This window comes from Vigna angularis, chromosome 6 (assembly GCF_016808095.1).
Source record: "Vigna angularis cultivar LongXiaoDou No.4 chromosome 6, ASM1680809v1, whole genome shotgun sequence".
NCBI classification, from domain to species: domain Eukaryota; kingdom Viridiplantae; phylum Streptophyta; class Magnoliopsida; order Fabales; family Fabaceae; genus Vigna; species Vigna angularis.
In genome coordinates this window covers 29,413,158-29,439,899 of record NC_068975.1, presented here as the reverse complement: position 1 = coordinate 29,439,899, position 26,742 = coordinate 29,413,158, and the positions used below count along the sequence as shown (strand labels likewise).

Genomic DNA, 26,742 nt, shown 5'->3' with positions numbered 1-26,742 from the left:
GAGTAGATATTTCTTTTTATCTTCAAATTCTTGAGGATGAAGTATCACTTGGCGAAGTATATACCTTGAGAGTAAGATCTTGCAAGTGTACAAATTAGAATACTACCAAATACGACATTACAAAGATTATTGTGAAAGTCGTGTTGTTCTAAAACCTATGTAAAAATGTGTATTACAATTAAATCAAACAATTTGTGGGGTATCAGAGAGGAGGGCAACATGTCCAAGGAAAAAATGCCCATCGATTACGTATGACCGCAGACACGGTACTTTGAAACTCATTCATGCTCAAAGACCATGAATGATGGTATACACGTCCGCACGTCCTTGTGGATGAGAGTACTAGTATTGAGCATGACCATACCTACTTAGTATTGTGTGTAGGGACACTAAGATAAAATTTGGTATTTTTGAAGTCATCCAAGATTGGGTTGTATCCATCCTTGGTTCTCGTTTTTGTGGGTAAACCAAACTCCTCCATGAAAGATGATGTTTCCAGCTACATCAAATATAAACCATTGAGCAAGAAAACACTAAGTTGCTAACCATTTGAAGCAAAACACATCTGGTATTGCCTTACCGTAATTGTTCTCCTTTTCTTTCCTTTTTTTGACGTATGATCACCATGAAGTTTTAGCCACCCAGAACAATAATGATCTATTCGCTCCAAGAGCCAAAAGTCTGTAGGAAAGAAAATATCAGCCTCACCCTGCAAAAGATAAACACATGCTTTAGTAAAACCATGTATTTTTACAAGTTAAAGGAAGAAATTGTTCTATGACAAGACAGCATGCGTAATTAGTTCTGTACCCGTGTGAAATGGTAATTGAGCTTAAATAGTCATATGTCGCAAGTGGAAGCAACAAAACGATCCAGAAATTACTATGAAATACTCAATCACTTGTGATTAGTAAGAGAAGGCAAGTAATATCAATCACAGGAAAAACTTTTAAAACATCATTTAATCTTGCAATTTAGAGAAACTTGTTAAAGAATGGTTCTTCTAAACCGCTTTGGCTCGCACTTATATAATTTATTATACTCCCTCGGATGTACATTTGACTCTTAACATCTTTTAACAAATAACAATCTTAAAAAGAAGTGCCTACTTCTTAGGCCATACATGCCATATTATTAAACACAAGTTATCGTGCCATACGAATTTATTGAATAAAATTATTAAATGTAAAACTTCTAGTACGTTCAAACTGCCACGTTCAACGGCTTTTGTAGCAATTACCTGTTAGCAAATCATGAGTGCCTCAGCATAATTTACAAAATAATACTTAAAACATAGTAATAAATTTAAGTAAGATTGTGTCAAGCAACAAAACTATCCGATATAATGTACGACACTAGACGAAGTGAACAAGTGAGAATAAGGAAAAAAAAGTTGAAAGTGAAAGAAGGTAGAGGTAAAGTGAACCTTAGCCTCCATATAATTGTCATAATCTGTGCTGCTTCCATCTTTCTGCCATTCATAAGGGAAACTCAGTTAATTAAACTTATCTCTAAAGTCTACAAGATGCAAAAACAGATAACAGTGGTTTTGTTAAAATGTATAACAAGAATGTACTTTAGTTGAAACCAAGGGAGCTCTTTCACCAGGTAACTTCACATCTGGCAGGTAGCTGAAATCAGAAGCAATCAAAGACATCTTTGGCAACACCTCATGGAGAACCTCAAGTAATTTCTGGGAAAGAGAGACGATAATAAATGCAAAAATCAATTTATAGGTGAGACTTAAGGAAGATTTAAGAGACTCTTACCAAGCAACCAGTCGGCAGCCAACATCTACGTGGTTTTGGGTAAACCTTAGACCAAACGCTTTTCAGTGTAGTAGAAACTGCACTGCTATGAGTTGTGTTGGTTTTATCCATGTCCATGATCTCAACACAACGCGTGATCAGTGAGTCTTGCATGGGCTTGTATAACTCATTGAATGTTTCACTAATAAAGATAAAAAATGATTGGTGATGTGTAATTCTCATTTAGGTTGAGGCCAAATAATAATGTTATGATTTAATAATCACTTAAATGATAAATGAAAACATCTTTGTTCTTTTTTACTTTGTGGCTACTGCCCTTAAGAGAAAAATAGATAATGTTGAAACTGTGTCTTCTTGACTACACATTGGTGTACATTTTGTATAGAATTAACGCAATACAAATAAATATTAGAGATAATATTCCTATTCACATCATATAATAGGCCTAAAATTATAAAGATCCTAATTAAATAAGGAAAAATATCATAGCATAGAAAATAAAAATAAATCCTAACATATCGTCAAGGATACTCCAAAATACTTTTAGGTGTAAAAAAAGTATCATCAAATATTACCTATATTTTTCTAACAATCCCCCTCGGGTTATATCTTAGTAAGCTTTCAACTTGTTGCAAGAAAAACAATTCAATTCTCCACAAATAAAAAACAGTTAGAAAACATAAAAACTGAGTTCCACCAAAAACAATTGTTGGAAAGGTAATTCGGATGCTGGAGAACCGAGAGAGAATTACTACAAAGATGGCGCAGCCAAATAGCTAGAATAATCATCAAACTAAGAAATTTCTTCGCAAACAATCAAGCAAAGCAAGGTCCAACTTCCTCAACCTCATTTGTAAGCTTGAATGCAATATAACTGGAGACCCAAAATATTTAAACGTGAAAGTAAGTCTGACAACAACATCTGGGACAGAGAGCTATGCTATTATGAACCATCAATGACAATTCACCATCAAAATAATCATCCGCAGGAATAGAAGTGACTACCCGTAAATATGGTTGATTTGGGGCAAAAGAGCCAATGATCGTGGATGGGAATAGAAGTACTGTAATGACCATTGGTGAGAAAAAAGTTGCATAACAAACACCACGGTAGTAGAAACAATGGTCTAGCCATGCTCATACCAGTAGAGGAAATCTTTATACATAGAAAAAGTTGTCAGGGGATTATCAATGGACTGAGGTGTAGTACTAGAGGAAGCCATGATCAGAAACAAAAGGGCAAACTCCTGAAAGGAGGCAAGCACAATGTGTGTCGCTAGAAAAGTTGGTGCTGGCAAATACCTATTGGGAAAGTCAATGTTGCCGAACAACACTTGCCACATATTTTTGCAGTGTTAAAACAATTAGGACAGCAGAAAAATGATAGTGACATTGAAAAAAGAGACACGATGGAAGAGGAGACTAATTGGTACAGCTCTAATATGAGGGTTTTAAAAAGAGCAAATAAGATGCAAGAAATATTGAAACTGTGAGTACACTGTATTGAAGTAATGAAACAAATAAATATACGAAATAATATTCCCATTCCTATGATACGATTAGACCCATAATTACAAAGATGCTGATTAAATAAGAAAGCAAAATCATAAAATAAAAAAAACATTATCAAGGATATTCTAAAATATTCTAAGATATAAAAAAAATATCATGAGAAATTTGTTAGATTTTCTAATAGCTACTACCAAATGAAGCACTAGAATGTGTCAAGGGTTATGTGCACCAGTATGTTCAGCATCCAAACATAAAGCTGATACTTACTGGTCATGTTGCCTCTCAACCCAGACTTCCATCCATGAAGAAATTTGATTCTCTGCATAGATAAGATCATGTGGAAGATTATCAAGTACCTACACAAAGTAAAGTAATTGTTGTTAATATCTAAATTATAATAAAATGCATCATTAATGAGAAAGAAAGCACCAGCAAAAGAAGATTTCCAATTTGCAACATCTAAATACCAAAATTCTTAGCAAAACACACAGAATTGACTCAATTTTTTTATGATGCGTTTGCACTGATAATGGCAGATAGCCAATTGCCAGATCTTAGCTTCTGACAGGGAACTACCAGCTCAAATTTTTAATGCCAAAAACAGTAAAATGGTGCCTTGAACTATGAGAACAGGCTAATCAGGTCTCGGTAGGTTCCCAACATTGGCCATTATCATACATGTATGAATTAAAGCAGCTGCTAGCCATACCTAAATGGTTGATTGCTTGTAGTTGGCCATTACTAATAGCAGTTCAGAGTGCAGTAATAGCAGCTAACAGCCACTATATTACAGGCAGCCAATAAAACAAACATCATACACTGGCAGCACCAAATTTGGGAATTTTAGTTCATCGACATGTACAAACTAATTAACTATTTGAAATCACAATGAAAGTTGAGCATCGTGCAACAGAATAGTGCCCAGTAGCAGCACCATAGCATAACAGCAGAGCAAGGGCCATGGGCAGCTATGGAATTAAAATAGTAGAGTTTTCAATAGTGGCCACGTCAGCCAAAATGTGACTTTTTGTTTGCCATAGTGACACTACCGTGATATAGGCTTCTAACCAATTTTATCCCCCAAAACATCATAGTTTAGGGTTTTAGTGGTACAAAACGAGCTTTCTCCCCCATTTTCTAATACATTATTTGCTTTAGAAGAATATGATTTGAAACTTTTCTTTGACCATTTCACAAAGTTTTAGAGCATCCGCTTGAAACAATTGAAATAATATAAAACACACCTCAAGCATTATTACCCAACACGGTTGTTGCTCCACATTCCCTGTAAAGAAGGGAACAATATTAGCATTATTGCATAAATTTATCCAGCAAAGTTACCACACGTCCAAAATAAGAGGCAGGAAGTTTTAAGGGCAAGATAGGTAAATAATTGAGATCCATGTACCATAATAACTCCATCAACCTAGAACAGTCAGTTGGCGTTATGAGAATATACAAAAATATTCATTCAGCATTATCTTGATCATACTTTAGAACGTATTGTATTATTCTTGAGAATTAATTTAGTTTCCCTATTTGCTTATTATTCCATACTATTGGTTACAATATTCCCTTATCTCATGATATGAATCCTTTTAAATTGGGGCTATGGTTAGTATAAATAAGTATTAGTGTTATAGGTTTTAAGAACCTATACCTCATTGTAATCCGTCAAAATACTCAATATTATCCAAAGTCTCACTCTCCTTTTCATCCCTCTGACCCAAAACCCAATAATTGCAACAGGTGTGAAAAGCAATTTCTAAAGCTTTTCTAGCATCTGAAAGTGCACCATCATCCATTCAACCCATAGATGTCCACTACCTCCTCCCCTCCTCCACAACATTGTTCCCTAAGAAAAAATAGAAGTCCATACCCTCGTATATGAATTAAAACAGTTGGCAAGACACAATAAAGCAACAAGTTATTCCAGTTGAAGCATTCCTCAAGCATTAAGATTTCTAACACAAGTATTGATAGACTAATAGGATCCTGAATACTAGAGAAATGAGGAATAGGAAAATTAAGTAAATAATGGAGATGATAAACATAATAAAATGTTATACAAATAGATATATCCTTGTAGCACTCATAGGGAAAAATAAAAGGAACATATTTATTGTTCCATTGTTGCCATTTTGTTATAAATTATTAATAAGAAAAAAGGGGGGAAAAATACACCTAGTGCATGAGGCTTCCATTTAGTCAAAGTTGGAAAAGAAAAATGTACACAACCTTACCCACAAGTAAACAGGATGTTTCAAATATTTGAACACATTACCTCCAGGTCAAATGGAGGCAGACTTACCATTGCAGACCCTAAGCAATAATAATGAAAAATTTAAATATTATAATAGTAAATACAAAACTATAGGATAGTTTAATCTTTAGATTCTAAATCACTTTATAATTGGAAGCTGCAATAGTATGTAATTCGGAAGAATTATAATGCAGTCTACCCCATCCACTCCGGTCAGAAGCATCACGACATTCTACCCTGAACTTTGGTATATGGCTGCGCACTTCACCAACAGTTTCTCTTTGGACCTCAGCAAGTGAAGGACTAATCTCAACTGAGCTGTGGTAAAAAGAAGAATAGTAATTCAGATTTGAACCATATGATTCTAGTGAAAGATACACAAGGCAAATTAACTAAATGGTGAACCTACTCAGGGATGGATCCACATGTGAGTGTGGGGCAGCTGCCCAACTAACTTTTTAACATTTGTAAATAAAAAACACATGCATAACTATAAATTATTATTATTATTACTATTTAAAATGTAGTAAAAAATTTATAATATTAATACTGCCCGCACAAATCTATTCCTAGCCTAATTATTTTCACTCTCTCAATTAGACATTCACAATATTTGTCTTCTTTTCAATGGATATACATTATTCCTGTAAGGCCGCAACTATCAACAGTCTGGCCCATCAAACCCATGTCACATTGGTCTAGTACACTTCTTGCCTAATATTTAACAACTCAGCCCAGTCTGGCCCGCTGGGACAGACCAATTTTGACAATTGTAGTTGAGTGCACCAGAAATTGAAAATAATTTATAATTTACAAGAAAATTACCTTAAGAATTGGTCCAAACCATCCCATCCAAGTTGGCTGAGAATGGAATACAGTCAAGTAAAATAAAAAGGGACACAGCTTCCTAATTTCTAATTTTCTGCACATCATTCACCTTTAATATTATTGCAATGAAATTACTAAAATCACCAAAGTAAAGATTGACCTACATAGAAGTTACTAATGGGAGAATTATGCAACATATGAATTACACAGATAATAGAGGTACATACAATAAAAGTTAAACCCACTATCTTAACATAAGAATTAAAAACTATGTCTAACACTATAATTTGGTTTTATAATAAATATATATTACATTGACTATCAAGGCACGTACATGTAAGTCATACTGTTATAAACTTTTGCAGGAGCATTCAACATTATGTAATCCATTATACCCTTGGCACATGTTCCAGATCCACCACCAATTTCATATATCTGATTGCAAATTAGAGGATAGTATCAACTACTGATTGAAGTAGTAAAAAGGAACAGCCTGTGTAAACAAGATAAATTTAAGATACTTACTACATTATATAATCAAAAAGAAAATACGAGGCTTATTGAGATAATATAAAGGTATGAAACATACTTATAGAGAAGTGAAACATTATCTAATAAGTGAAACATTATCTGATAAGTGGTTTAGTGCTGAATAGCAGCACATGCAGGGCTCTCATATAGCCCAGTTGCTGGACGAAGAGAGAAGTTTAGATTGGGGAAAAATACCAGATGAACCTAGACAAGAAACACTGATCAAATGCAACAAGATTGCAAGACACTTACTTTTAGAGGAACAGAGAAATTTGCAGTGCGCATGATGGCTTCAGCAATAGCATGAGCATACCAAGGCTACAAAAGTAAATACATAAATAAATAAATATGAAAGAGCTAGAGCACTGCTTAGACATACATGATGGAAAATTTTAAGAGAAACAAAAATATTCGTTGAGGTTCTACAGCTGTTTCAAGCACCAGAAACTAATTTCACTATAAATTGATAAACCAAAGAAAAAAAATTAACACAAATACTGAAAAATTGCATACCGAAGTTTTCATGTCCAATTTGTGCTTGACTTTCCATCTATATTCCAACAATGAATTGAGTGAATTGTGAAACTATATTTTCAACATCCAATTTTTCCTTGTGAGATTTTTAGTTTGGGAATCTAATTCAGACCTGGTCCTTCAGTCCCATTGTTTGTGTGATACCTAGGTTAATTTTTCTTCTTGTTTTCAATTTTAACTTAGATGCCTCACCTAGTCAATTCTTGCCTGAACTTTCCCTAAATGCATCCATCTTAACACCGCAAATTTGCAGGTAATGCTCACATCCCCAAAACAGAGAGCAATTAATCCTTTAAATCAATTTCTATTGTTTGCCCCCTGTTGACAAGAAGGTTTTGAGCTTGACCAAAAATAGCTCTTAAGATTCAACGTCCATGGAAACTATAAATTCTTGATTAAATAAATTATTTAAAAACAAAGAAAATTTCTACATACAAAACTGAAAACCATAAAAACCACGTTATGAATCATTATTCTATAAATTAAGGACTGGAAAATCTCTATCACATCGAGAGGGTACCTTAAAAAGTTCCACTGGTGTAAACCACGATATATCACTCTGCCTGTAAATATTATCCAAGTATCTCATATAAGCTTTACGGCCTGAAATGTCACCACTCTTACATAAGTACAAACCACGGAAAACTTATAACCAATGTAAAAATCAATGTTTTGCCTTGAATCCAGAGAACAGATCAACTGTCTGAACTGAAACAATTCAAAGCAAATATTTTAAAGCTAATTCCCGAAATTATGATTTATAACCGGCAGTCAAAATTGTAAAAAGGTCATTATAAATAGGGTGAGGTACAATATTCACCTTCCTTCAGACAAAGTAAAACAAAATTAACTTCATTTTAGTTTACAATAACTAGTAACAGTACTAATCAATTCTCGAAAATCAATTAACCGAAAACAGATAAACAAATACATAGAGCGAGACCTTGAAGCTGATTGAACTTGATAGCATTAGGAAGAACTCCAACGGAGCCCGATCTTCGGGAGAAGTAGCCATGTAAGGGGTGGTAGAGTGCGGAATGAATAAAATCCCGAACCTGGTGGAACAACAGTGGGTGGCAATGGCGCAGGCATGGCAAAGAAATTCGAATTCATGAGAAGATAATGGATTACTTACCAGAACGGGCTTATCGCCGCCAATGTGGGTGGAGTAGAAAGCTTCGAGTGGAGAGGCAAACACTTGATTGGGAATCGCGAAAGAGAAACGGCGTTAGGTCAGTGAAGAAAGAGAAAGAGAGAAGACAAAAGAGAAGTAATACCTTTTGAGGCGATGGGAATGAAAGGAAAGGTGCGAGTGCGAGAAAACATGGTCGAAATAAATTCAGTAAGAGAAACCTCGTCTGCTTCGACACTCTACTCAGCTCAACACCACAAAAGCGCCTAAGCTCTTAAACCCTTCACTGTTCAAGGGTTTTTTTGTTTTTCCGTCGCGGTTCCAGGGGTTAAAAAAAACACTCTTTGCTACTGTTTTCGTGGCTTAAAACTATTACAAAATTATCATTTGTGACAGTTTTAGAAACACCTCAACTAAAAAATATTTACATTATTAAAGACATAATAAAATGTTGACTTATCAAAAAATTCACAAATATTAAAGGCGATGAGTTTATAAAATACAAATTTAAATGAGGTGAAGTTTTTTTAAAATAGTTGTTAAAAAAATTAAGAGTGTGTTAATGAAGGTGGCTATTCTCAAGTCTCAACTGATATTGTTTGAGTATTAAATTCTTGTTATCATTTTTATTCTATAAAAAATACAGTCATCTGGATACTGCATTACTTGTTAGCCTGAATGCAATTAGGGATTGAACGTCTAGAGCTATAAGGGTACGATCCAAGAAATATTGGATAAAGTTAACTGCTAATTTTAATACTATGAGTGGCCAACTCCAGTTGTAATAGATAATATATAGTTCACAAATATTATTGATAGGCAGATATGTTTATGCTTGAGTTTCATGGCCATGATGAAACTATTCTCTGACATTTATTTATGATACAAACATGATATTTTATAAATTTTAGTGTAGTGACACTGAGAAAATGGACTTCTTGATAGTAATCTTCGCAGTGGAAAAAAGAAGAGACCCAAATGCAGCCATGAACAAAAGCACAAATTCTTAGTGGGAATTTGGCCTCTTGAGTTACCCTTCTACTTGATTTCTACCTCCAGCTTGAATTCTTTTCCAATAAGAAGTGACAATTTAGAAACTTGTACAGTAACAAACTCAGATGAGCTATCAAAATGTGACTTCATAACTGCATTAGTCATTGAACCTGTTCTATTCACAATATTCAACTCTTTCTCTGACAAATCCATTCTATTGAATTTCTGATGCTTGGGTATCCCCAAGAAAGTTACCTTGTCTATGATCCACCTTTGGTCCAGAGCAAATCTTCCATTAGTCACCTTAGATGTAATAACAACGCTAGTGTTCTGTATAGCCCCATAAAACCTTACCAATGTCCACTCATATTTCACCCCTGCTACGTCTAATGCTTCCCCATCATCCAAATACACTTCACCATAACTATTTCCACTGCCACTCATAACTACCATAAGTTCAAATGCAGTTTTCCGGGCAGCATCAGTTGTCAATGCTTCTCCTTGCAAGGCCAAAACATTACCTTCCCCAACATGCACATTTATGTGATCAGATGGAGCATCGAGAGTCACATACTTGCCTGATTCTGCAATCACTGAATTTGAGACATCAAAGAGGTCAAACCAGGTTCCTTTAGGAAAGTATGCATCAACAGTGGTTGCCCCAGATTGTAGTACGGGTGATACCAGAACCCCTTTGCCTAATAGAAACTGAGAGCTTATGTCATATGTTGTGACATCCTCAGGGAATGAAAAGAAAAGTGGCCGTGCAATGGGTATCCCTTTTGTATGTGCTTCGTACATTAGTGTGTAGAAATAAGGGAGAAGACGGTAACGAAGTCCAAGCACTTTCCTAGCTGATGCTGCAACTGATTCCCAAATGTAAAGCTCTTGTCTGATGGAGTTTATTTCTGAATGATCTCTGGAAAAGGGGTAAAAAGCCCCCAACTACATTGATAGATAAAAACGAATTAGACGTGTATGCAATGGCATTTCAAAGTTTCTTTCTCCATTTTTTTCAACAAGACAAAAACCATAGTACTTTTAAGATTTCACAAGTGACTACTTGTATATTTAGGCAAGGAAAACATTTAATACTTTATAACATTTCACTCTACAGAAATACTTTTCTATACTACTGCAATTGAGGATCAATTTTACCTGGATCCAGCGCTGGCAAAGTTCTTCAGTTGTATTTCCTCCGAAACCACATATATCTGCTCCAACCATTGGAATCCCAAAGATTCCAGAATTTAATATCGATGGAATTGAGTAGGCCAAATCATTCCATGTAGCAGCATTATCTCCTGTCCAATGTGCAGCATACTTACCAGAACTTACAAAAGTTGATCTACTCAGAATGAATGGCCTTTTACCAGTTATATTCACCAGTTCCTCGTTAGTTACTTTGGATTCTAGTAGTCCATACAAATTGTGGGCATTATACTCAGTGATGTTACCGTAGTGTAAAGATGTGGCAGGGACTGTTCTGTAATTAATGGATCGTACAACTCCACCATTGTTAATTTTGTAAGGAGGGTTATCAAGATTAGAAGATGGAATGGGAGGAGAAGTAATGAAATTAGATAATTCATTCATGTCAAGCCAAAGACCATCAAAAGGGAGAAGGTCCCTAAATAATTTGATTTCCCCACCCCAAAATAATTGGCTTTGAGGGTTAAGAAAATCTGGGTAATAAACTGGTCCAGGCCAAACTTCACCAAGATAATTGGTTCCATTTCTCTTTATATAGACATCAGCGTTCAAGCCTCTGACATAGGTTGCATATGTCTCGTTTACATTGATACCTGTTTCCACAATCTTCCAACAATTAATAAAAGATGCATATACGTCCTAAACCATTTAGAGCATACTATGATTTTTATCTTGTGTCAAAATTAAGTACCTGGATCCAAGATAAGAACGTATTTCTGACCATTTTGATGAAGAGTGTCAACAAAGCTTCTCATCTTATCCAGCGGAAAGTTGATGGGATCTAAGGTGAAATCTTTAAATGCATCCATGTAATCAATATCCGTCCACATAACTTCAAGGGGTATAGCTGCTTTTGCATAGTTGGCAACCACACTCTGTATATCGCTTACATTCTTGTATCCCCATCGACACTGATGAAAACCTTCAGAAGAGACAAAAATAATGTGGAATAACAAGGCAATTGATACAACGGATTGACATGAACAGATAAAAGGAAACTGCAACTAATTAACAATTAGATTGTGATTCACTGCACATGTTAGGAGTAAATTATGTTATCAGTAACACTATGGAAACTACAAGATAATAAGTTCATTTACTTACCAAAGGACCAATAAGGCATTGGAGCAGGTCTGCCTATGAGTTCAGTGTATTGCTCCAACACCAGCTCGGGAGAGGATCCAGCGAAAAAGTAAAGATCAAAAACCCCACCAATGGCCTTATAAGTAATGCGATCACCGCCATACACAATATCCATTCCATTGCTGTTAAGCAGCAACACCCCATGTGAGGTGCCAGCCGTCACTCTTCCATCTGGAGAGGGTGATCTCACGTCCAAGTAAAAAGGGTGAGAGCCATAAAGGTTCACGTCCGGGTTGGCGCTTGCAATACCTGCATTCCACAGTGTAAGGGTCTGGTTGGGTTGGAGCTTGAAGGAGCTCTTGGTGTGTTCCCCGAGGCCGTAAAGAGAGGCTCTTTGTGGCGGGAGCGAGGAGGAGAGCTGCAAGTACTGGTCTTTGAAGACAAGAAAAGTCTGAGGGTTGGAAGGGTCTGGTGCGGCATTAAAGAGAACATCGTTGGAGGATTTGCGCGACAGAGTGAAACCAAATGGGGTGGTGTTGTGGAGGGTGAAAACAAGGTCTGAGTCTGGATGTGTGAGACTGAGAGCCTGTGGGGAACCATGGAGGTGGCGAAGAGGTTGATACTGAGAAGGGGAGACTCTGGGAATGAGATGCTGCGGAATTTCCCATCTTTTGTTGTTGGAGTCAGTGATTCTGAGTCTGAACCTATCCTTGTTCTCAAAGCTTCCATATCCAAAACAAAAAACAGTGATTTATGTAAGTACATAGATGATAAAGTGTTAAGAAAAGCTAATTGGTGGTTGTTACCTGGCATGAAGGGAGAGGTGAGGAATGTCGGGTCCGAACAGAGAGGAAGGTTTGATAAGGTTAAGGTGTGCAATGAAAGAGTTGTTTTTTGGATAAGCATGAAGAGACGAGATGGTGTAGCCATATCCAAGTGGTGATGAAGCTGAGCAGAAGATAAGAGAAAGAAAGATAAAGAGAGAGAAGAGTAGAAGGAAAGTGGGTGCAGCCATGTGTTGAGTGTGAAATGAAGGGAATGATGTTGGAAGGAGGCATCAAAAAAAGGAAGGAATCGAAGCTGAGTTGACGCACATGTCTTCTTACAAGACCTTTATTTCTAGGAACCAACGACCGAGGTTTGTTCGCCCAACTATACATGTTTCAGAACAGGTATTCATTCACATATAGTATGTAAATTCTATCCTTGTAATAATTAACTATTACAATAATATGTAAAATTGTTTCTATGATTAAAATAATATAACGAATAACTTAAATAAATTTAATAATTTTCTTTCTGAAATAAGATTTATTAAGTATATTTTATTATAATAATTGAGTGTAATGCTTACCTTGTATTTTGCCCTCTGGAATTAATGGGTATACAACGACGTTGCTGACTTCAAAAATAAAATTGAGTACTTCAATGTATAGTATAAAAAATTCTTCTTCTTACTATATTTAGTGTATAACAAATCCCTTTTTTTTAACCTACTGTTGAGCCGATCCTAGTAGGTGTATTAATTATTATAAGTACAAAAATGTTAATAATTGGAAATCATGCTTTTCAAAATTATAATTCTAATAAAAATGGATATATGAATAAAAAAATGGAGAGATTTTACTGATGTTAGATAACCAAATTCTTAAAAATAATCATCAACAAAAGCAATAATTTTAACTTATATTAAACATTTAAATGATATTTTAAAATAAAATATTAATATTTTTAGTAAAGTTTTTTATTAAAAAAAATGGCGTCATCTTTAAGTTCAATTTAAATATCGATAAATAATATATTTACTCTAACTTTGTGATTTGATAATTTATATATATATATATATATTATAATTTAAAAAAATTGAAAAGTAAAATAGATTTTGTAATATGTCATTGAAATATGTTGAAAAATATTATAAACATAATATACAGAGACAGTTTTGTCATTGAAAAGGAAAATGAAGAAATATTTAAAGTGATATTAGTCTCGACTATTAAGTAATGTGAAATTATTAGTATACTAAAATAAGTTTATCCAAATCAGTTGAATAACATTTTTAGGTCGTATATGAAATATTGTTCACTTTAAAATACAAAACCCGTCATCGTTTCATCCTTAAAATACTTCTTAAAGAATGGGAGGAGAGTAAATATTTACACCGTCATTGACCTCAATTCTAAATCATTGGATTATTGAATGTATTTATAGTTTTGTCATTGTGTTGTTTATATACTTTGTATTCTTCAATTATAAATTTATTCATTTATGTTTAGTTAAGCCACCTACTTCTTAAAGGTGATACTGGATTTATGATGTCATTAAGAAAAAGAGAGTTTAAGTCTAATTTATTTTTATAACAAGAAAATATTCTCTTAAAAAATGTTGTTTTATAATAAGAATAGAGTTTAAGTCTATAGGATGCTTTTGTGGAAATCATGTGAATCCATATGAATAGTGCACTGCTAGCCTGCATGCAACTAAATTGTGAGCAATTACCATTACTAGATAATACTCATTTCTATTCTGTAACATTTATTTGTAACACAAAAATTGACATTTTATGGATGTTGGGGCTGTGACCTGAGAAATAGAAATCCTTAACAGTAACCATGTCACTGGTAAGAAAAAAGGACTCAGAGATGAAACCACAAAGAAAGCACAAATTCTCGGTGGGAATTCGCAATCTTAAAAGGTACCCTTCTACTGGATTTCTATCTCCAGCTTGAATTCCTCTCCAATAAGAAGTGACAATTTAGAAATTTGTACAGTAACAAACTCAGAGGAGCTATCAAAATGTGACTTCATAACTGCATTAGTCAATGAACTTGTTCTATTCACAATATTCAACTCTTTCTCTGACAAATCCATTCTATTGAATTTCTGATGCTTGGGTATCCCCAAGAAAGTTACCTTGTCTATGATCCACCTTTGGTCCATAGCAAATCTTCCATTAGTCACCTTAGATGTAATAACAACGATATTGTTCTGTATAGCCCCATAAAACCTTACCAATGTCCACTCATATTTCACCCCTGCTACGTCTAATGCTTCCCCATCATCCATATACACTTCACCATAACTATTTCCACTGCCACTCATAACTACCACAAGTTCAAATGCAGTTTTCCGGGCAGCATCAATTGTCAATGCTTCTCCTTGCAAGGCCAAAATATTACCTTCCCCAACATGCACATTTATGTGATCAGGTGGAGCATCGAGAGTCACATACTTGCCTGATTCTGCAATCACTGAATTTGAGACATTAAAGAGGTCAAACCAGGTTCCTTTAGGAAAGTATGCATCAACAGTGGTTGCCCCAGATTGTAGTACAGGTGATACCAGAACCCCTTTGCCTAATAGAAACTGAGAGCTTATTTCATATGCTGTGACATCCTCAGGGAATGAAAAGAAAAGAGGCCGTGCAATGGGTATCCCTTTTGTATGTGCTTCGTACATTAGTGTGTAGAAATAAGGGAGAAGACGGTAACGAAGTCCAAGCACTTTCCTAGCTGATGCCGCAACTGATTCCCAAATGTAAAGCTCTTGTCTGATGGAGTTTTTATCTGAATGATCTCTGGCAAAGGGGTAAAAAGCCCCCAACTACAGTTCGAAAAACAAGACTTGTTAGATATGTATGCCATGACATTTCATACTTCGTTTCTGCATGCATTTCCAACAAAGCAATGGGTTTTCCCAAGTGACTAATTTTATCTTTAGGCTAGGAAAGCTATGAACACAACAACACTTCACACTATAAAAATATTACTCCATACTACTGCACCTGAGGGACGATTTTACCTGGATCCAGCGCCGGCAAAGTTCTTCAGTTGTATTTCCACCAAAACCACAGATATCTGCTCCAACCATCGGAATTCCAAAGATTCCAGAATTTAATATCGATGGAATTGAATATGCCAAATCGTTCCATGTAGCAGCATTATCTCCTGTCCAATGGGCAGCATACTTACCAGAACTCACAAAAGTTGATCTAGTTAGGACGAATGGCCTTTTACCAGTTATATCCACCAATGCCTTGTTAGTAACTTTGGATTCTAGTAGTCCATACAAATTGTGGGCATTGTACTCAGTGACATTACCATAGTGCAAAGATGTTGCTGGGACTGTTCTGTCATTAATGGGTCGTTGGTCTCCAACATTGTTAATTTTATAGGGAGGGTTATCAAGACTAGAAGACGGAATGGAGGGAGAAGTAATGAAATTAGATAACTCATTCATGTCAATCCAGAGACCATCAAAAGGCAGCTGATCCCTAAATAATTTGATTTCCCCACCCCAAAATGCTTGGCTTCCAGGGTTTAGGAAATCAGGGTAATAAACTTCTCCAGGCCAAACTTTACCAAGATAGTTGCTTCCATTTCTCTTTATGTAGATATCAGCCTTCAAACCTCTAACATAGGTTTCATATGTCTCATTTACACTGATACCTGTTTCCAAAATCTACCTCAAATTAATGAAATATGTAATGATGCATCATCAAACACTAAGAGCAGAGTATAGTTTTAGAGATTTGAAAGAATTTCTATGGTGTCAAAACTATGTACCTGGATCCAGGATAAGTACGTATTTCTGACCATTTTTGTGAAGAGTGTCAACAAAACTTCTCATCTTCTCCAGCGGAAAGTTGATGGGATCAAATGTAAAATCTTTATATGCATCCATATAATCAATATCTGTCCACATTACTTCAAGGGGTATAGCTGCTTTTGCATAGTTAGCAACCACACCCTGGAGATCACTTACATTCTTGTAGCCATATCGACACTGATGAAAACCTTCACAAGAGATATTACTGATGTGGGTTAACAAGGGAAGTAAATATCCATGGGTACAATCATAAAGTTCACAGGATGCACCGATAAATTTTTAATTCAATGAGACAATGAATCACGCGTCTGTTCTTGGAGGAAACAGAGTAACAAGATTCATCGTTATCAAAACAAAAACAAAACAAAAAATGTGATAACTTGTTAATGCTAAGAAAAAGAGACTTTATTCGCTGTTAATGATACAGTATAGAACCGTAGAGAAACTTTCATCTCCTTTCAAGTTTCAATTTTCAAAGCTTTGACACTTCTATATTCCTCTTTCTTTATTTTACTATAACCACAGTTAAAAATAATGTAATCAAAGTCTCAAAAGCTTTAAAAAACCGTCGGCACTGAAATTTTGACCGCAATATTTAGGATTTTATTTGACATCATCAATCGCATTTGTCTGTAACTTTTAGCAATATAAAAGATTGGAAGGAAACTGCTACGATTGTGGCTGCAATTTAAAACTTGAAGTTAAGTACAAGGGTGTATTGTGACTTACCAAAGGACCAATAAGGCATTGGAGCAGGCCTGCCAATGAGTTCAGTGTACTGTTCCAACACCAGCTCTGGGGAGGATCCAGCAAAGAAATAGAGATCAAAAACCCCACCAATGGCCTTATAAGTAATGCGATCACCGCCATACACAATATCCATTCCATTGCTGTTGAGCAGCAACACCCCATGTGAGGTGCCAGCCTTCACTGTTCCATCTGGGGAGGGTGATCTCACGTCCAAGTAAAAAGGGTGAGAGCCATAAAGGTTCAAGTCCGGGTTGGCGCTTGCAATATCTGCATTCCACAGTGTAAGGGTCTGGTTGGGTCGGAGCTTGAAGGAGCTCTTGGTGTGTTCCCCGAGGCCGTAAAGAGAGGCTCTTTGTGGCGGAAGCGAGGAGGAGAGCTGCAAGTACTGGTCTTTGAAGACAAGAAAAGTTTGAGGGTTGGAAGGGTCAGGTGCGGCATTAAAGAGAACATCGTTGGAGGATTTGCGCGACAGAGTGAAGCCAAATGGGGTGGTGTTATGGAGGGTGAAAACAAGGTCTGAGTCTGGACGTGTAAGAGTGATAGAGTGTTGGAAACCTTGTTTGCTATTGAGGAAGCGAAGAGGGTGATACTGAGAAGAGGAAGCTCTGGGAATGACATGTTGTGGAATTTCCCATCTTTGGTGATTAGAGTCAGTGATTCTCACTCTCAACCTATCCTTGTTCTCAAAACTGCATTCCAGAAAAAACAGTTACTTATCTATATAGATAATAGAAAAATATGTAAAATTAAGGGTACGAAACATGTAGATGAGTAAGTGAACAACATTGAATGAGGCTAATTAATCAGCAGCAGTTGTAGTTGTTACCTAGCGGAGAGGGAGAGGTGTGGTATGTCGGGTCCGAAAACAGAGGAGGATTTGATAAGGTTAAGGTTTGCAATCAAAGAGTTGGTTATGGGATAATTGCTAACAGTTGAGATGGTGTAACCATAACCAACTGGTGTTTCTTCTGTCGGTGAAGCGCAAGAGAAGATGAGAAAAACACAAACAGTGAAGATAGTGGGTGTGAGTTGAATGTTCCATGGTGTAGCCATAGTCTGAGAGTTGAAGAGATAGAAAATGATAGCATATAGATTCTTTATGTACATTGGCTCGTGTTGGAGACAGAGAAAGAAAGGAAGGGTGATTGGTGGAACTGTATGTAGGGGACCATTCTTGGCTTCTTGGAACCAACTACCAATGTTTTCCCACGTGTTTCTTTATGATTAAGTTTACATTTACCAATTTATTTATTAAATATGTAGGGATATCATGTCTAAAACAACATTATATTTTGTTTTCTTCTTTTTTTTTAATAAGAAAGGTCAAAAAATGCAATGATAAAATGTACGGCAAAAAAATTAGATTGGATATTGTTTTCTTATTTTCTTCTACTCCATTCATCATGCATTTGTATCGTTGGATGGTTGCCTCCTCTTGTCACTCTTTTCTAAGAAAAAAATATTATCATCACCTTCGAAAATCGAAAGTCCTTGACTTCATCGGATCGATGAAGCAATGATAAAGATGAAGAAACTGTGTCGTTTTGTGTTTCATTCCAACTTTGCTACCACTTGCTTTGCTTCAAGCCGTTGAAACTTTGAAATTGCGTGCATCGTTTGATTACTATTGGTGATTGCTTTGGTCCATGACTTATATCTTTTGTCCCCACCTTTTTAAAAATTTATATCTACCAATTACGAATTATAGGGTTTTTTTTTTCAATACTCCTAATAATTAGGTATTCTACAATTCTATTTCATATCAAACAAATTTTGGTTTTCATGGTGTAGTTAAAAGTAAAGTGCTTATTTTTAATTACAATTGTATTCTCAGATTAAGAATTGCACTCTCCTTTTTCATTAAGAGGTACAAGTGTGAAATCTAATATCAATTATTTTCGGTACAAATAAATATTTTTTTGGCATGTTGTGTAATTTTCTTGGAAAATCGTTATTTTAGTATATTTTTAAAAAAATCGTATCAACTTGGAGTATGGAAGAGTTGAAAGACCATAATTTTTATTTATTTAATTCTCCGAAATTGACTGAATTTAGCCTTAAAAGACTCTTCGAAATTATTTCAGACATATAAGATTTAAAAAGAAAATTGCAGTGAATTGGTACTTTTTCGAGATTTATAATTCTTAACATTTTTTAGATGTTGCATAAAGACATCGTGTTATTTTTCTACTCCGAAATTTTTACTTTTAAACTTTTCATAAATATTATTTTAATACATTAATTTATTTACTCTATAATTGCAGAAAAAAGTATAAAGTTGTTGTTGTGAGCACTAAAAATTGTTTCACTAGGTTATTTAATTTTTAATTACCTAAAAAATATAATTATTTAAAATGATAAAATGTCATTTTTAAGATCAGAAAAAGCATTTAGTAACGCTAAATTAAATTAAATGTTTAATGGAATGGTTTATTTATTATTTAGCTTTGTCATTCTCATAATATATTTAAAAGTTAGAACTAAGAATACTCATTTTATAGGATCAGAATTACCTAACTAATCTGATAATTTGGAACGATTTAATTGATTGATAAACAATTAGATTCAATCTTATCTAACCAAACTAATCTAGTGATAGTTACTTTGTACATTGAATTTTTTTAATAAACTCATAATAATTGTTTGATTTCGATCTGTTATTCTTTTAAATAATTTAAGGTAAACTCTGGAGAAAGGGACACAAATCTTATGATATTTTCTTAAGTTTAACTCACCCTCATGTCATACAAAATATATATTGGGATAGTAATAAAATCACACTATTATATCATATCAACACACACACACACAAAAAAAACAAATTATAATAGTTTATAATAATTATTATATTTTATCTTATCATATCTAAATAAGTAAAGTATTAGTAATTCCTTGCCAAAAAGTTATAGACCTTACATGTTGGACCATCCAAATTAGAATACCTACGTCTCTGAGATATGTTGTAACTCTTGTTTGCTAAAAGGTTTTGGGCCTTCTTTTGGTAAACTCTACATTGCTATTAAAACCCCAACATGTTGATGTTCTTTTTCTTTTCTGAAAAAACAAAAAGTCTCCAACGAAAATGCTACTACTACTAATTAACACACACACGATGACATTATTTCTTTGTATTTCACGATAGCTCGTGTTATACTTATTTTTTTTGTCAATAAGATGGATAGATTAACACTTAGCTCATGTGTTATACTTATTTTTTTTCAATAAAACATATGAATTAACACTTTGATCAATGGACTGACAGATCAATCAATCAATTGATTTTTCTTTATTAATTAGTGAGTCAATAGCAAGATCAACTGATTTAAAAATAAAATTCAGATAGACATTTGATAATAAATGATAATCATAATTTAACTATGTTAAAGTAGGATTGAATTATGATTAAAGTAAAAATACATAACACTAATTATAAATAAAAATTTTAGACATGGTTCTTCAGATATTAATTATACATTAATTTTTTTACACTTTTTAGTATTGATATCTTAGTCGGTCATTCAGTCTAAATCATTTGATGGACCATTTGACCTTAATTATTCAGTTTCGACCATTCGACCTTAATTATTCATCCTCAACCATCCGATTAGTTATACGATTTTAATTTTTTTGTCGACTTTTCAATTTTAACATTTTAGCTTAACCATTCAGCTTTTGTCACTTGGTATCTGCCACTCGGTTTCACTTCTCAACCATATGGTCTCCATCTTTCGATTTCAATCATTCAGTCAACCAATCATTTAATCGATCATTAGATTATTTATGTTACATATTTTTATTTTGAAATAAATTTAAACATAATAATTTTTTATTAAACGGAAAAATATTAAGTTATTTCAATCGAAATTAAATTTATTTCTCAATTAGAATTGAATAATTAAATATTTATAATAAGAATATTTAATATTTTTATGTGATTGTAGATAAAACAATGAAAACCAAACAACTCATTCAACTTAAAAATAAATGGTCCTTGTTATTTTAACTCTGTGATTATCTTCTTCTTCTGTAATATTATTAAGAATGACAATTTCCCTTACTATTATATATAATTCGTAGTGCATTGCACTTGAAAAAAGTGCTAGCAAAATAATTATTTAATTAGTAAAACTCTGCACTTAAGTGTGTAGATCAATGTTCGGATCAATATACAAATTCTCATGTCATACTCAAATTTAAGGATTATATATTATCTATACTTATATCAATATTAGTTAATATTTAGTTAATATGTAAATTCTATATAAAAATTAAAATGAATGACAATTTTATTTATATTCTCTCCCAATAATATTCATAGTAAACTTTATATTTATTCTTATATTTATCTTCATTCTCATATTTATTCTTACATTTATCTTCATTCTCATATTTATTCTTGTCTTAAATGATTAAAACAATCATATTTTTTTTAAGTAATGTGAAAAGATTATTTTTACTTTTATTTTTAATCATTGATTTTGTTTTGTTTGAAACCTGTTTATTTATTTTGCTTCAAAACATTTCCACTTATTTAATATCCATTAAATTCATTCAAATCTCTAAAGAGCTGGTTATATTATGATAATCTTAATTATATTTTTTTACCATATATTTAAATGATGTATTGTATGTTTTAGAAAATATAAACATCAATTTTATTGGATTAAATAGAAACATGATTTCTTTTTTACCAAAAGAACTGATAAATTCTTCGTCTGTAGCACCGCTTGCAGCATAGCTGGTGTGCTTTCTCTGCAGAACCGCTGGCAACACAGCTAAGCTACTGCTCTTCCTTTATTTGTTTTCAGTGATAAGCCTTTCTTTTAACAGCAGTTTCTGTTTTAGTTTTGTTTTTTTGTAGATGTTAATTTATTTCATTTCTATAATAATCAAGTGATAATTTATTTTTTATATTATCATAAATATATAAAAAAAAATTGACAAAGTCCCCCCAAATTATGAGAAACTCCACCACTCTTTGGACGTGTTACTGTTGACATAATTGTTCCGATTATAAGTTATCCAATAGTTAAATTAATTTAATTAATACATTCTACTAATTTAACCACATATGAAAATGTAGAATATGTGTATCTCATATGAAGATGCATGGTTATCATTTTTTTTAATATGCATTTCATGTATTATTATATCATGGTGACATTTTAAATAAAATAGTTTTAAATAAGATATAAATTAAAATTTAAAATAATAATAATAACAAATAAAATATTATAACAGTATACAAAATCATAAAAGCTTAAATTAAACATTTATATGCACAAACAACAAATATTAATTAGAATTTTGTAATATTTAACAGAACATACACACGAAAAAAGGTTGACTAAAAAAGAGGAAAAGTGGTTTTTAAACTGGGGCAAAGTTACCAAACTAGGCAAATTTGCCTCAGATATTACGAAAATAGGCAAAAAAAAAACAAAATCCTGGAGAGCCCATACGACTTCTAATGAAGAAGTCGTGTCCCCCTGCACGATTTCACCTTATTTATTTGACCAGGATTGAAGTCGTGCACCCCAAAAACAACTTTAGGTATAATAATCTATTACCAAGTATTGTAATCGATTACCACGTCTTTTTTAATAAAAAAATATAAAAAAAATTGAAATCGTAGTGGGGTTCATGACTTCAATAAGAGAAGTCGTGCACCCCAACATATCTTTACTTTTTTTTTTTTAATTTTTAACTTTTATTAATTAAAATCATTTATAATTTCTAAAAAATGTTTTTAAATATATTTAAAATAATTTAAAATATATCTAATTAATAATTAAAGTTTTTCAATATTATTAAATAAATAAATTTCATACTTTTAATTATTTTTGTAATTAAGTTAAATATTTTATAAAAGAATTTCAATTAAATAATTTATAACTATAATTATTATAATTATCTAATTAAATATTCAAAAAAATTTATATTTTATTATAATTTACTTTTTAAATTTTTATTATTATAGTATATTTTTTTACAAATTACAATTAATTAATAATAATTTTTTTCATTATAAACTATTTAAATTAATAAAATTATTAAATATAAACTATTTAAATTCATAAAAAAAAATAATTAAAATTGTAGGGGTTGATGATTTCTTGTATTGAACACCCCCACACACTTTCACTTTTTTAACTTTTTTTATTTAAAATGATTTATAATTTTTAAATTATATATTTAAATGTATTTAAAATATTAAAAATTATACATAATTAATATTTAAAGTTTTTAAATATTATTAAATAAATAAACTTATTTTTGTTATTAAATTAATCACATTTCAATATAATAAATTAACTTATTTTTGTTATTAATGTAATTATGTAATTAAAAATTAAGAAAATATATATATTTCATTACAATTTTTTCAATATAATAAATTTACTTAAACAAATATTTATTTTAAAAATATTTATTAAAATGAAATAAAATATATTTGTGCATTTTAATTTATGTAATTACAATAATAATAGTAATAAATTATTTAATTAAAATAATTTTCAAAAATGTGATTAATTTAATAACAAAAATAAGCTTATTTATTTAAGGGTTAAATATGTTTTTAGTCGCTATACTATCACGCGATTTTGGGTTTAGTCCCTCTTTCAAACTAAGGTACATTTTAATCCTCCTTCTTAAGGAAACTTTGATTTTAGTCCTCCAAAATTAACACCGTTAAAAACCAGCTGACGTGGCTAACGGTAGATTGACATGATTTTCTTTTCTTGCGCTGAGTCAGTGTTTCTCACCTTTTCTCCCTCTCTCTCCCTCGTCTCTTCCTTCCATCTTCTACCCAACCTTCCCACCCTCTGCAAAAAGGTCATTGACGCTGTAACGGTTGTTGATAGCTATCAGGATATTGAATTCCAGAAACACCATGCTACACTTGAATGGGTACTGACTCCTAGATGATGAAACACATGGAATAATTTCAGATACCAACATAATGCACTTTAATGATCTGTGTAAAATTGGCATTAAGAACCTAAGACCGTGAATAAACCAAAATGTCTAGTAACCCGTGCTTCAACTACGAGCAACAATTAAACCACCACCACTCAAATGAATGCGCACATCATTAGTTCTTAAAATGACAAGGTAAAATTATCACCTCATAACATAATGCTTCCACAACAAAAACTTGCACGCAATTCAGTTTCAAATAGTTCATTCCTATATGGATGGATGAGATTGGGATACCAAACTAACATGCTGAACACAAAGACAGACTAACCCGTGACATTTTCATGAAGTTCAAAGGTTGATGGAGCAACGATAGAGCTTCAGCTGATGTTCTCTCCAAAGGTATCTCTTATATTTAATAGTAATTTAGAAAAAAGGCCAAGCATAGGGATAACATATCAAAGGTGTGGAAACGAGTATGTTTATATGTTTCTAGCTTTTGATAGAAATAATATTCTATTAATAGGAAATGTTAATTTTAAGAAATTTATTCCGATAAATGTATTTAGTTGGTAGATAATAATTTTAAAAACATTGTTTAATTTAAAAATTGAAGAATTAAAAACAGTGAAATAATGAAGCAGGGAAGAATACTGCTTTATTTTCAACCAGGTAATATTTTTACCATTTATTTCTTAATTATTTCTGTTCCATTTATTGTGTTTTTTTTATGTATAAAACAGATACAGGAGTCTGTTGTAGTTAGATATGGATCTGAATATGGATAGGGTTGAAATGTAGGATTTATGTGTATATGCATTCATGAAGCAGACATGGTAATTAAACCTTTTCATTAAGAACAAATATGAGATTGTGACTTTTCAAGGTTTCTTCAACTCATGAGAGTGAGAAATGGAATGAGTTTGGAGGAATGAGAGAGAAAGAGAAGTTGAAGAAAGAGAGGTGAGAGTGGAAAAGACTGACCCAATGGAAGGAGAGGAGGGAGAGGGAGAGAGAAAAGCTTAGAAAGACTGACTCAATGTCAGAAAAAAAAAATCGTACAATTTCACCGTTAGCCACCTCGATCTTTTTTTAACGCCGTTGGATTTGGAGGACTAAAATCAAAGTTTCCTTAAGAAGGAGGACTAAAATGTACCTTAGTTTAAAAGAGAGACTAAACCCAAAATCGCATGATAGTATAGGGACTAAAAACATATTTAACCCTTTATTTAATAATATTAAAAAACTTTAAATATTAATTATATATAATTTTTAATATTTTAAATAAATTTAAATATATTATTTAAAAATTATAAATAATTTTAAATGAAAAAAGTAAAAAAAGTGAAAGTGTGTGGGGTGCACGACTTCAATACAAGAAGTCGTCAACCCCTACAATTTTAATTATTTAGTTTTTTTATTAATTTAAATAGTTTATATTTAATAATTTTATTAATTTAAATAGTTTATAATGAAAAAAATTATTATTAATTAATTATAATTTGTAAAAAAATATACTATAATAATAAAAATTATAAAAAGTAAATTATAATGAAATATAATTTTTTTTGAATTTTTAATTAGATAATTATAATAATTATAGTTATAAATTATTTAATTGAAATTATTTTATAAAAAATTTAATTTAATTACAAAGAAAATTAAAAGTATGAAATTTATTTATTTAATAATATTGAAAAACTTTAGTTATTAATTAGATATAATTTTAATTATTTTAAATACATTTAAAAACATTTTTTAGAAATTATAAATGATTTTAATTAATAAAAGTTAAAAATTGAAAAAAGTAAAGATGTGTTGGAGGTGCACGACTTCTCTTATTGAAGTCGTGAAGCCCCCTACGATTTCAATTTTTTTTTTATATTTTTTATTAAAAAAGGCGTGGTAATCGATTATAACACCGGGTAATCGATTACTATATTCTAAAGTCGTTTTTGGGGTATACGACTCCAACCCTAGTCAAATAAATATGGTGAAGTCGTGCAGGGGGAACATGACTTCTTCATTAGAAGTCGTTTGGGTCCTCCACGACTTGCCTATTTTTGTATTTTAAATTTTTTTTGTCTATTTTCGTAATATATGTGGCAAATTTGTCTAGTTTGGTAACTTTGCCTTAAACTGGACATTCAACATAGAGACATAGATAATCTGAACCCATTTATAACTAGAATGTACTATTTTTCTATATTATTTTTTAATCTTGCAAGAAACTGTAAAATTATATTTGTTTACAACAAATCATGATATAAATGGTTTTATTTCTCGTGGATACTGACGATAACTTTATTAAGAAAAAAATTATTTAGATGTTACTTAAATAAATTAAATTATTATACTATGGGGACCGATGGATGTAATTTTACATATAAAAGTATAATTCAAAAAAACTACAATATGATATATAGAATGGTTAATGAATGACTCTTTAAATAATATTAACTTTTAAAAGGTAAATGATTGTATTTATTAAATATTTAAAAATTGATTATTATAACTTATTAGTAATCTAAAATTAATTTAAGTTTTTTATTACCTTTAACTAGTATCCATAGTACCGACCATAGCTTGGAGAAGATAAAAGAATT

At 32.3% G+C, this 26,742-nt stretch overlaps 3 protein-coding genes across 4 annotated transcripts; all 3 read right to left on the bottom strand.

Annotated features, from left to right (window-relative positions):
* Positions 1-48: 48 nt before the first annotated feature.
* LOC108343480 (uncharacterized) lies at positions 49-9,182 on the bottom strand. 2 transcript variants are annotated; one of them, XM_017581796.2, is made up of 14 exons: positions 8,715-9,182; positions 8,573-8,634; positions 8,381-8,492; positions 7,958-8,040; positions 7,156-7,221; positions 6,707-6,807; positions 5,744-5,862; positions 4,526-4,566; positions 3,549-3,637; positions 1,770-1,950; positions 1,577-1,693; positions 1,427-1,471; positions 581-709; positions 49-499 (listed from the first exon to the last, which is right to left on the bottom strand). In XM_017581796.2, the coding sequence occupies exons 1-14, from the start codon at positions 8,761-8,763 to the stop codon at positions 365-367; spliced, it is 1,329 nt and encodes a 442-aa protein (XP_017437285.1). In that variant the 5' UTR covers positions 8,764-9,182; the 3' UTR covers positions 49-364. The 2 variants fall into 2 exon arrangements, 1 of the variants encoding a protein (XP_017437285.1); XR_008250071.1 differs by lacking the exon at positions 49-499 and adding an exon at positions 811-1,240.
* Positions 9,183-9,335: 153 nt separating this feature from the next.
* LOC108340897 (alpha-glucosidase) lies at positions 9,336-13,061 on the bottom strand. Its single transcript, XM_017578462.2, has 5 exons — positions 12,664-13,061; positions 11,879-12,579; positions 11,466-11,696; positions 10,721-11,367; positions 9,336-10,507 (listed from the first exon to the last, which is right to left on the bottom strand). Exons 1-5 carry the CDS (start codon positions 12,870-12,872, stop codon positions 9,608-9,610), a joined length of 2,688 nt encoding a protein of 895 aa, XP_017433951.1. The 5' UTR covers positions 12,873-13,061; the 3' UTR covers positions 9,336-9,607.
* Positions 13,062-14,360: 1,299 nt separating this feature from the next.
* On the bottom strand, positions 14,361-18,372 carry LOC108340995 (alpha-glucosidase). The gene is made up of 5 exons (XM_017578587.2): positions 18,042-18,372; positions 17,195-17,904; positions 16,423-16,653; positions 15,659-16,305; positions 14,361-15,460 (listed from the first exon to the last, which is right to left on the bottom strand). The coding sequence occupies exons 1-5, from the start codon at positions 18,320-18,322 to the stop codon at positions 14,561-14,563; spliced, it is 2,769 nt and encodes a 922-aa protein (XP_017434076.2). The 5' UTR covers positions 18,323-18,372; the 3' UTR covers positions 14,361-14,560.
* Positions 18,373-26,742: the final 8,370 nt, after the last annotated feature.

Excerpts from the sequence above, each read along its gene's own strand:
- LOC108343480 (XM_017581796.2), bottom strand. The coding sequence starts at position 8,763 with ATGTTTTCTCGCACTCGCACCTTTCCTTTCATTCCCATCGCCTCAAAA. Across the intron at positions 5,863-6,706 it reads TATAACAGTATGACTTACAT|CTCAGTTGAGATTAGTCCTT; the intron begins GTACGTGCCTTG and ends TTTTTACCACAG. Across the intron at positions 1,694-1,769 it reads GGCTGCCGACTGGTTGCTTG|AAATTACTTGAGGTTCTCCA; the intron begins GTAAGAGTCTCT and ends TCTCTTTCCCAG.
- LOC108340897 (XM_017578462.2), bottom strand. The coding sequence starts at position 12,872 with ATGGCTGCACCCACTTTCCTTCTACTCTTCTCTCTCTTTATCTTTCTT. Across the intron at positions 12,580-12,663 it reads CACCTCTCCCTTCATGCCAG|CTTTGAGAACAAGGATAGGT; the intron begins GTAACAACCACC and ends TGGATATGGAAG. Across the intron at positions 10,508-10,720 it reads TTTGCCAGCGCTGGATCCAG|TTGGGGGCTTTTTACCCCTT; the intron begins GTAAAATTGATC and ends CTATCAATGTAG.
- LOC108340995 (XM_017578587.2), bottom strand. The coding sequence starts at position 18,322 with ATGTACATAAAGAATCTATATGCTATCATTTTCTATCTCTTCAACTCT. Across the intron at positions 16,654-17,194 it reads AATGCCTTATTGGTCCTTTG|GTTTTCATCAGTGTCGATAT; the intron begins GTAAGTCACAAT and ends TCTCTTGTGAAG. Across the intron at positions 16,306-16,422 it reads CGTACTTATCCTGGATCCAG|GTATCAGTGTAAATGAGACA; the intron begins GTACATAGTTTT and ends TTTTGGAAACAG.